General features: G+C 37.5%; 1 protein-coding gene across 1 annotated transcript; it reads left to right on the top strand.

The window, feature by feature from the left end:
- On the top strand, positions 1-9,056 carry LOC106166930 (carboxypeptidase B-like). Its single transcript, XM_087010506.1, has 10 exons — positions 1-165; positions 653-737; positions 1,387-1,620; positions 2,004-2,105; positions 2,306-2,410; positions 3,018-3,128; positions 5,069-5,159; positions 5,447-5,649; positions 6,410-6,494; positions 6,906-9,056. The coding sequence occupies exons 1-10, from the start codon at positions 65-67 to the stop codon at positions 7,094-7,096; spliced, it is 1,308 nt and encodes a 435-aa protein (XP_086866632.1). The 5' UTR covers positions 1-64; the 3' UTR covers positions 7,097-9,056.
- Positions 9,057-11,889: the final 2,833 nt, after the last annotated feature.

Raw genomic sequence — 11,889 nt, forward strand, 5'->3', positions numbered from 1 at the left:
ACTCTATATACATTGGGGGTATTTATAGAAACCGCGCTATAGAGAGAGTAAGGTGAAGGAAACGATGACAATCATGAAGGCGAACTGTATTTTTACTTCCCTGTTCGTTCTTATACTTGGCTGTGAGTCTTTAGGTAGAATACCTGAGAGAGTTCGTTATGACGGGTGAGTGAACACAAGCTAGCTCCGATGATTTTATTTATTGAGATTACCAACTTTTAAACTAAAGGGACCATTCCCATACCCTATCGTACTAGCTGTGGATCGATCTACCTCCCAGGAGGTTCTCGCTAAATTGCAATCAACTTCAGTGGCTTAGATGTCTGTCACGCCTACTGAAGTTGCTAGGGGTAATTAATTATCGTTTAGCAGCTACAGTAGGCGATTTAGCGAGAAACCCTTTGGTGATGGATCGATCCTGTTATATCGAGCTGTGTAGGTATGGTAACCCAGTGAAAGATTCAACATAATTTTAACGCACATAAACAAACTCACAGACAACCAAAGTCATGTCACCCGCTTACAGAGTAGCAAACAGTCGGAGAAAGTCACACTATTGATCTGGGATCTCAATTTCATTATGTTGAATTTTAAAGGGTGTTTGATACACGACATATCTGAATAATGTATTGAAATGAAATGTCTGCTTCAGCCACCAAGTGATTCGAGTGACACCACACACTGATGAACAAGTGCGTGCTCTGAGACTACTGAAAGATAACGTCTTTGTCAACAAAGTGAGTAGAAGGACCCTTTATACTCATGATGCATTTATCTTATCAAACATAAATCAAAGTGCCCTTTATCAATAAAAGACAGCTGATGCACACATATTGAAATATTACAGGCCTGAAAAACATCTACATGTACCAGTGCTTGCACTTTCTATTTCAGCCTCGTGTGTTTTCCTAATGTGTTTACTTTTGCTTCTCTTTCCTAGATTTCTCACACGCTTGTGATCCGTGATCTGCTTTGTTTAACTCCCCTCTTGTATTAAAATTCACGTTGAGTAAAGTAAAATTCAGCCAGCGGCATTGATACTGCCCCTAGCATGTGATCCATGATCTCTCATATTCTGAATATACTGTAATTTAAGCAATGTTTTTCTGATTATTTGTGAATACGGTGTGTCTTATATTGGTTGTTCTTTTTTAAAACCAGTGTCAAAGGTCAGAGAAGAATTTCATCACTTGTTATGTTATAAGAATGAAGTAATTTTTCTCCAGTCAACAGCTTAATATTGAAATAGTTTTTACCTCCAATATTTCGATGTCTAACAGAAATATTGGAGGTGAAAACTATTTCAATATTAAGCTGTTGACTGAAGAAAAATTACTTCATTCTTAGTGTCAAAGGCACTCTGAATCTTTTATTCTCATAATGTAGGTAGATTTCTGGCGACCTCCAACAGGAGTCAATAGAGCAGTGGACATTCAGATACCACCTGACTACCTTAAGGTCCTGAAGGGGGCCCTGAATGCACTTGACTTTAAGCCAGAGGTCATCATAAAGGATCTGCAGGCTAAGATAGAAGATGAGCTCTTGTACAATTTGAAACAAAATGCTACTGATGAGTTTGACTACGGGAAATACCACTCACTGGATGAATTAAGTTGTTCAGTGCTTTAAGGAACCCAACACAATAAAACCAAATAATGTGCGACTTCTGAAAATTCCATTTTTGACACAAAGAACTTTTTTGTAAACTTCTGTGGTGTATTTGTTTAGTATTTAGATTCTGAAGACAGAAAAAACTTCAGAGCACTTTCCTCTAGTCTTTAAAGATTAAAAGCATTATTTAATTCACCATTGTCTTTTTGATATAGGCTAATATGTTTCAATATAACAATAATGGGACCTATGGTGGGTATAAACGGTTTTCCTCAAATAAAAATGATTGGTCTTCGCTCCATAAGGCCCAAGCTTGTATTAAAAACGTTAACACCCTCATTCGATGTCATTATTGTTATATTACCCACGTTCAGTCTGTCGTGATTTCTTAGGTAGAGGAATGGCTGAAATCTCTTCAAGAGACGTATCCGAAGCTGGTTACACTCATACCGCTAGGGAACTCATTTGAAGGGAGAATGATAAACGCCATTAAGGTCTGTTTAATACAACTGACGGGATTTGAAAACTGGAATTAGACGCTTGGAAATGGATTCAGCATTTAGATTAAAAGACTACTTTCATTTTAATTTTAATTAAAACTAATGTGACAGACACACTGTCCAAAAAGCGACCTATGTGTTCAAATTTTTCAATTTTTTTCTTCAACTTACACGCCCTTTTCCTGTCTGTTCAGATAAGCAGTGAGCATTCTACGGGGAAATTGTCCTTTTGGATGGACGGCGGGATACACGCACGAGAGTGGATCTCTCCAGCCACGGTCATCTACATGACAGGACAGGTGAGTAGAACGCTCTCTGGGCTTTTAGTAGGCCTTATAAACGGATTAGGCGTTTACTAGCACTAAACGCAGATTTTTAAGCACTAACATCAATATTAACCACCTAACTTACAAATTAACCAGCACTACCAGAGCGGATGGGTGTTAGTGCTAGGTTTCGCTTTGTTGGTGCTAAATAATTGTACGGTGTGTTGGTTAATTTGTGGGTTTGGTGGCTAATAAGGGTGTTTGTGATAAAATATATGTGGGTAGTGTTAGTAAACGCATAATCCGTTTATAAGGCCCGTAATAGATCAGTTTTAATTTGTCTCCCCCCCCCCTTCCCAACCCAGAAGCAGGGGCTGCAATCATTCATTAGTTCTGGTAATCTGATTGCCGTGTGCTTGACCGACACAAGTTCTTGAATCAACACCTAGATACAATAGTGGTTGAAATAATTAACAATTAAATTGTAATCAAATTTATTTTAGAAACTATCACATTAGTCTATGTTGTTCAAACAACTGGGGTTATTAACTGATCTTTAACTAAAATTAAATACATGTATATAAATTTGATGCAGTGATAATAAAAAAAGTTCTTTCATTTCTTAATTAATCATTTCCAGCTTTTGTCTCAATATGGAAGCGACCCTGACGTCACGGAGTTGGTGAACGCCATTGACTGGTACCTACTCCCTGTATTCAATGTGGATGGGTATGTCTACACGTGGGAGAAGGTGAGAATAAATTGACGTGAACCGAGTCTCTTGTTGTATGCCTTTGTTTCTGTACTACCAGGTAGATTACAGTGGCGGATTTAAAGAGGGGTGTACGGGGGGTCCTGACCCCCCCCCCCCACTTCGGTTTCTGAAAAAAATTAACACCAATGGTGCCCTCTTGAAATTAGAATTTTGACGCTAAATCATACTCCTTAACCGTACCAAATGGCACCGTTCGCCCTCTAAAATACCAAATTTTTTCGGGGACCTTGGCTTCAGTGGGCCCCGAACTCCACGCCAAGGGTATTGCATCTGCGCCCCCCCCCCCCCCCCTCCTTCAAATAGTCCTGGATCCGCCCCTGGATTGATTTCTTTGGTGATTTTATCTGCCGTCGCAGACAAGCAGGTCTCTAGACCCAGAAATTTTAGATGTATTTTTCACAACGCGACTGGTTCCTAACTTTAGTATATTTAGACGTGTAAATACATGTATTACCACACAAAATAACTTCATAATAAATTTTCAATAAATGAATAAAAAATAAAAGGATGTTTGAACCAAAGGCGAATCCTTTAATTGGTTAATTATATACTGTTATAATCTATGATTTATGTGAAATAACCGTCAGCACCAAGGCAGCAGTTATCTGCACGTGCAGTTAACAGTGGCACTGATAAGAATTTCGCTACTGAACCAGGTATATTGCATATGTACTGGTGGTGTATATTTACCTGATAATAAGGCCACGCTTAGAGTGTTTTAGGTTTGATACCAACAGTTTCAACGGGGAGGGGGTTCTAAGTGACCCAACTTCAGTCATAAACCTTATTACATAGGAAATGCGTGGGAATTATGCCCGTCTCAACTAATGCAATCTTCCATCTGCATACTTTGCTTAAAAACAATAATGTTGTGGTTTATTGCCGATGGCAAGCTTCCCATTTGTCATTATCTATGAAATGTTAAACTTAATGAGATGTTCACAAGAACCTGTTTGGGTTACAAGATGCAATTGCCTGGTAACGTATTCATAATCTGCAAGGTTGAGACTAATAAGAGATTGGAAAAGCGGTGGCGAGAATAAACTGCAGTGTGCATATTCTAGCACAAAAATCAAATATCTGCACATGAGATGAAAGCGTGCTTTTTGATATAAACAATATTGCGAAATTGACAAAGCCTACCTTCTGATTGATTTCATGTAATTTGATTTCTGGTCTGGGTGTCGTTCGAAAAAAAAACATTAAAAAATTTCGCTGAATGTACATGTATGTATTAAAATGTAAATCCATTAGAATTTGCTAAAACGACATTTATTTTGTCTGTACTGTAATTTGATTCCCTCTGTACCTTTTGTGTTATTTGTCGCCCCAAGGAAATCCCTTTCCCCCACTCTTGATAAAAAAAGATACTCCATGAGGCAAATTGAAAATAATATTGGAAAAACGCATTGAAATTAGTAGAAAGGTTATTTGCAGGTAATGCACGTGGGAAAACATTTTAGCTTGGGAGAAAATAGCCGATATAACTTTTTTAACTTGTATTTCGGCATTTTGATCGACAGTTTTATAAATTCTCGAGAGCGTGGCAATGGGAGTCAACAACGGAAGAAATAATTGGATTTTTAGATAGAGTTTTTACTGTAGCCAGCATCTACTTTAGTTATATCTTAAATTTTCAATACTCATAAATAAAGAACATACTGTGATGAAAACCCTTTTGCTTGAGCTATTTATTACCTTAATTTGATATTTTGAAGAAATTATGGTCTCAGACGCTCCAAAATTGTCTTCGTGATCTCCTTTGCATAACGAAACTCGAAGTTTTGTTCTTGTGCTGCATACATAGTCTATATCAGGCAGAAGCACTCGAAAAAAAGGTACATGTTGCTTTTTTCCATTTTTTTAAATTTTGTTTTCAATACAATTTTAATCAAAACTTTCTTTTCAACCACCAGGATCGCATGTGGCGTAAGACTCGCTCCACTCATCCGGGCACCTCATGTGTGGGAGTGGATCCAAACAGGAACTGGGACTGGCACTGGTGTGGTAAGTTATGTCATGATGACGTAAGCATGCTGAAAGGAAATAAGTGTACTCGGGGTGGTGGGAAGCTTCCTTTGAATATCGCCTCTTCTCTCCCCCTAACCCTTACATTAACGTCTACGATGTGGTCAATTTATACTCTGGATTTTTTATGGAAAAGACAATTATTTTGTATCGAATTAATTAGATTGCCCATGGTGTAGGGGCCCTAATGTATATGTCTGTAACATTTTCGTTTAGTTATGCTAATTTGAGTAGTTACTAATGGGTTTGTTTCTGTTTTCTTTCAGAGGCTGGCGCCAGTAGAAATCCGTGCTCAGACTCCTACTGCGGACCGAAAGCCTTTTCGGAAGTGGAACTCCAGCACGTGACCAACTTCCTTGCGGCTCACAATGACACGTTGAAGTGTTACATCAATTTCCATAGTTACAGCGAGCTGTGGATGACGCCCTGGGGTTACACGCATACCCTCCCGCCAGATTACCAGCTTCAGGTAAAGCATTTGAGATCCGCAATTTGAGATACCAGCTTCAGTTAAAGCATTTGGTTTGCCTTCATGGCGGATTTAGGGGGGTGTCATTGGAGCCCTACCTCCCTTCGATTTCTGATAAAAAAACGCACCAAAAAAAACGTCTCCTTGAATCATCGTTCTTAACCGTACCAAATGGCGCCATTTGCCCTCCAAAACACCAATTTTTTTTCGGGTCCCTCGAGTGAGCTCCTAACCAGAAGCCAAGGGAGTGAGGGTCGGCATCGGAATTTGAGGTCTGCCAATCCTTAAAAAAACGCCCCCCCCCCCTTCAAAAAATTCTGGATCCGCCCCTGTACCTCTTATTAATTTTTGTTTTGCATGGACTCTTTGCATATTTAATTCGCACACATTACCATATTTCAAATTGTCAGGCAATTTTGTAGGTCAAAATTATATGACATCTCTATGCCACACCTAGATGCACTTTTTGTCAACGTACACGTACTGGTAACTGGTCTAAAATAGCTTGTTCCCAATTTCCTTTAAATTCATATGGGTCTATACCGAGTGGAAAGCTTGCTTTAGAATATACCTTTTAGCTGACATAGATATGAACAGGATACAAATGCTTTTCATTTTTATTATCATAACCTATTTTTTAAACATCGAAAATATCGCCTACGAAGGTCACCTTGCACTCCATAAACTACGATTTCTGATTCACTGAGTAATATGTAAAGTGGTTTTTTTTTCACACGTGTATACTCTCCTTGTCTTTCAGAACAAAGTCGCTGCTGCTGCGGTTGAAGCCCTGGCCAGCGTTAATGGAGTAAAATATGAACACGGCAGCATTGCCAATATCATATGTAAGTTTATTTATTTATTTATTTAACCTTTATTTGAGTATTCATTGAGTCTAATTAAAATGCCTTACAAATAATTTAATTATTAAAACTAGTTTGTAAGACAAATTATCAAATATCAGGTTGGATGCAGGGATGTTACTGTATGTAGTACAAACTTTACGTTTGTGGCAACGGGTTACATAAGTGGAAATTAAAATGACATATTTTTGTTGGATAATTTTTCACTGGTGATACCTGAAATTTGGCGCTTTTTTTTTTCTTATCGCTTTAACTTGAAACAAATGAATAAAATGATTTGAATTTTGAAAATCACTGTTTGTGCATGATGAAATCGGGGTATTGTTTATTTTACAGTATAAACAGCAACCAAATATATATATTTTTTATTTTTCTTTAATCTCTTTCCATTAGATCCAGCAAGTGGAAGTAGCGCCGACTGGACATACGGGGCCTTAGGGACCAAACTCTCGTACGGCGTGGAATTACGAGACAAGGGAAGACATGGCTTCATCTTACCCACTGACCAAATAATTCCATCTGGAAAAGAGACATTTGCCGCGGTCAAATCTATTGGAAAGTTTATTATTAATAACCCAGTTTGATTTATGATATTCGTGCTATATCGTGTGAATAAAAAACGAAAGGAAGTTTGGATTTTCATTGATAATTCTTTTAAAAAATCATATGAAGTACCAGTAGGCCTATAGTATGAAATTTCCTTTTTACGCAACTCTTGGCTAAAACAGACACCTTTGGTATGCCTTCAACTTTTGAACAGTTCATTGTAAGGATTCTTGAAAGATTCTTGATGAAATCCGACATGGCTCAAAATGCTTTATGTTTAGTTATGCTTGTTTCGTTTGTTGTAACATTTTACCTATTTTATTCAAGATCAGGCTATGCAATGATTTTTTTTTTTTTTTTTTTTTTTTTTTTTTTGTTAACTTCCCTTTCAACCAAAACACCCAATGGAAATACACCATAATGATAGACATTCCACTTACGTTGAGGACATGCAGTTTCACTACCTCCGCGTGCACTTGTACCCTCTTAGTGATTGTAAGTGCCAATTAACTTGACAGTGACATATCGATACAGGCACATGTTTCAGTGTACATTTTCATTTTTTTTCTTTTTTTTTTTTCTTTTTTCTTTTTGTCAACAGTATTATTACATGTTACGCGGTGCTTGTTATTCTTCATGTTGGTATCATATTTTAAGCAGCATCATGGTGTAGTGATTTTAAAAAATAGATTGTCAAATAAAACATGAATATTCAAATATAATTATCATTAAAAATAAATTATTATTATTATTACTATTATTATTTTGTCCTTGGGGAGTAAATCCATATAACTTTTACTCCCTCTTTCAGTGAATATAGCACGACAAACTGCAATCATCAGGGGATTGTTGTGAACTGGAGCGTGTTTCGAAAATAACCTTGCTCAAAATTATTTTCATCAATAAACGATATGCTAGGTATCGCCAAACGTTTTTTGCATCTAAAAATAAATAAGATAAATACTAAAATTCCACAAAATTTCTGGCAAGAGTTTCGTCCAGTGACCACAGGCCTACTCAACTACCAGACTCGGCACCTACGGATCCAGAATAAACCGGTATATCAGACCACACTACCCGTTTTCAAGGTGTATGTCAGATCGCATTACAGAGCGCTTAAAGGACAATGTTCATGTAAAAATCCATTTCTCGAATTTTGAAGATACAGCACTCAATCTATACACTAGAGGTATGTTTTAATCGATCCCCGCCATTTAAAAATTATAAAAACAATCTATTAGTAGAAAAAAAGCGTTTTAGTAAACCTCACCTCAATATGCAAAAATGAAGCAACAGATCTGGGTCACGTGGTACTGTGACGACAATCACGATAAAGGTCTATGAGACTCAACTGAGCTGCAGGTGCATACAGACGGAGAAGTTAAGGAAAGTTGTGTTGAACGGAGTTGAGGAATTTTCGTTATGCCTCGGTGTGTTGCCGTGGGATTCACCAAAATTGCAGCTCTCGTTGACAATCTTTCTTTGTCTGTGACGGTCTTCCGTGACTTACTTACTAACTTCGGTGACAATAGTTGCGATGCTCTAGATCATGGTCACCTCAGGTGGTTTAGATCATATCAAGAGCTGGTAGTCTTTCAGATTAACTGTCATCAGTTGGCAAACTTACTGATTGCTGATGCATTTTAAATGCATTGTAGTTGACCAAAAGCTCGTTTACAACAAACCTGTTAATTATGCACCGCTGCAATTCCCAAGCCAGGTAATAACAGGTATGAAACTCGTCTTGGTGGGCTTTCATATTTTTCAATATATCTCATTTATTTCATGGGGTTATTTTATTGGTATTTGTAAATGACGTTAAATATCAATACTTAAACAATTAAGTTCAAACACGGTCGCGAACATTAATAAAAGAAATTGCTCTCAGGGTATCTTGAAGCTTCCGTGGAAGAAAACGTGTTGAGGAAAAACAGGAAAAAGAGCGTTATATTAAAGAAAAAATGGGAACTGCTATAATAAAATGGTTCGTTATCCTAATTCGTTTATGCTTTGAGGATTTGTTTCTGAAGATTATTTCATCTGAAATATTAAAGAATTTAAAAGATTGATTATTTTATAACTTGAAACGCAAATTCTGCGTCAGTACGCAATTTTTTTTTTGCAAATTTGTAAGCTTATAACAACGTGCTATAAAGATCTACTCAAGAAAAAAATTTGCTTGGGTAAAATTGAGTACGGAATGAACTGGAGACACTTGGCTTGTCATTAAGTTTACACGAAAATATGTCAGGTAACTTTATACTGTCTTTGAAAGAGTAAAGATTGAAAGATAATTTTAGACAAACTTTGACGGGGGAAATACCTACAAAGAGTAATGGGCTATTTCGCCAACATCTTGTTAAAAATTTTACACTGCAATTCTATTCAAATAAGCTAAGGAACTAATTGCCAAATTAATACTCTCATCACATAACAGGGGGGTAACCAGACCTGCAAAAATTGTACGCACATATTTAAAAAGATTACAAGCACATACAGCAAAATGTAGACTTACGCAAAACATGAAGGACAGCGTAATCACAGCAAATGTACCTCATATAGTAGCTTAATTTCCATTAATAATAAAATCATCATTTAAGTCAAAAATATTCTTGCGATTTAATAACTATTTTAATTTACCCAGAACGGTATATTTATTTTAAAGGCGGTTAACTGAAATATAGTTTTATGATTTGTTTGTGAAAATTGCCCATGTCACCCTGTTAGTTTGGAGGTCTAAGCTGGATCAAGTCCGTGTTAACATTCCTATGAAGTTTTGCAGGAAAAATTCTTCCTTTCTTTCTCTAGCTCCTCGATAAACCTGGTGTTCAGATTTTATCTAGTACCCCCAGGTCTACGGGAGCTGCGCTTTGTAACTAACGCACAGGTAGATTTTTACCTGAGATAACTGGAGAAAAGCTTAGATAGAGAGTGCGTTCGATACAAGCAAGACAAATTGAATGCCATTTAACCCTCTAATTAAGAGGTAAAGGAAGTTCCAGGTAGATGGATGATTAAGATAGGACTTGTAAAGGTAACGGGCATTGTTTACCTCAGTTTAATAAAAGTATGCAAGACGGAGTGTCAGCGGTTTAATAAAATAAATTGAATTTCACAAATAACATGGACCTCATATGCAATAATCAACATTTCCCTTAACTCATTCAAATGCAGTGTTTTATACAACTTGGGATAACCATAATGAAATGCTTGTTAAAGAAATGACTAGACGGGAAATGGTTTTACACAGCTTCACGAGGATTTAGACCCCTCGGGTAAGAGATTTGAATGAGTATAAACTTTTATCAGAAGCCAGAGAAGTCATCTTACAGGTAGACAATGCAGCTCAGTTTGACAGCTAAGCACGCTCTGTTCTCCAGTGGCTCGATTGTCGTCATTGGACCACGTGACCACGTAGCTCATTAACTCCCAGGCCGAGCAAATAGGACGTTTTTTAAAGCCAAAAATTTACAAAATGAGCTTTTAATTTGTGTATTTGGATAAAGATATCGTTAGTTGGGCATGTTTTCTGAAGAATATGTTCCGTTCAGGCCATTCTGACGGCATGAAGCAAACCCTTTAATAAATACATAAACAAATAAAAGCTTATGTCTTTGATTTTACCATACCCTGGACGTGATCAATTTAAATATGAAAGAAATTTAACTGTTCAGTTAGTCAAATTTGTATTAGAGCAGGGAATTATATCCGATATCCTAGTTTGAGAAAAATTTATTTGTGCGGTAGACGTCCATGGCGCACATGACAGAAAAAGATATTCTTAAAGAGTGCCAGGGACAAGGGCAAAACTGGTCCAGGCCTACCCAACTACCAGACTCGGCACCTACGGATCCAGAATAAACCGGTATATCAGACCACACTACCCGTTTTCAAGGTGTATGTCAGATCGCATTACAGAGCGCTTAATAAATACATAAACAAATAAAAGCTTATGTCTTTGATTTTACCATACCCTGGACGTGATCAATTTAAATATGAAAGAAATTTAACTGTTCAGTTAGTCAAATTTGTATTAGAGCAGGGAATTATATCCGATATCCTAGTTTGAGAAAAATTTATTTGTGCGGTAGACGTCCATGGCGCACATGACAGAAAAAGATATTCTTAAAGAGTGCCAGGGACAAGGGCAAAACTGGTCCAGGCCTACCCAACTACCAGACTCGGCACCTACGGATCCAGAATAAACCGGTATATCAGACCACACTACCCGTTTTCAAGGTGTGTGTCAGATCGCATTACAGAGTACCATACCCCATCACAAATTTTGTAGGCCTACCTGTCATCCACCACACCGATTTTGCCTGGTGCGCTATGTGATAGCCATGATCGTAGTAATAGATAGACCCCGAGTCAGCGAGGGTTATGTGGCATACACGAGTGCGAAGCACGAGTGGATGTCACATAATCCTCGCTGAGGAGGGATCTATCTTATTTTGTCCACGTTTCCATTAGCGGGTTATAACGCATTCATGCGAGACGTGCAGTTATGCGAGTTACACCACGTCTGAATCTTTTGTTCTTCACTTCCACCGTGGTCTAAAGCGGGGTTGGAAAGTAGTGCATCTCATCTAGATTCATGCGCTGCTGCAATTTGCCCTGTTTATGCTAAAAATCTGACAATACCGCAATTTTTTAACATAAAATTTAGGTTCGAACATAGCCAATGATGTTTTGTAAATAAGAACTTGCAAACTTATATATTAATTTAGAAAAGTATACCTAATTTTGATAGCGGAAGCATATTCTGTCGGGGGTTAAATAAAATTATGCGATTTTTTCACCGACTTCCGTCTGTCGCCATGTTGTTGTA

This window comes from Lingula anatina, chromosome 4 (genome assembly GCF_051362555.1).
Source record: "Lingula anatina isolate TDL-2025a chromosome 4, LinAna3.0, whole genome shotgun sequence".
NCBI lineage: Eukaryota > Metazoa > Brachiopoda > Lingulata > Lingulida > Lingulidae > Lingula > Lingula anatina.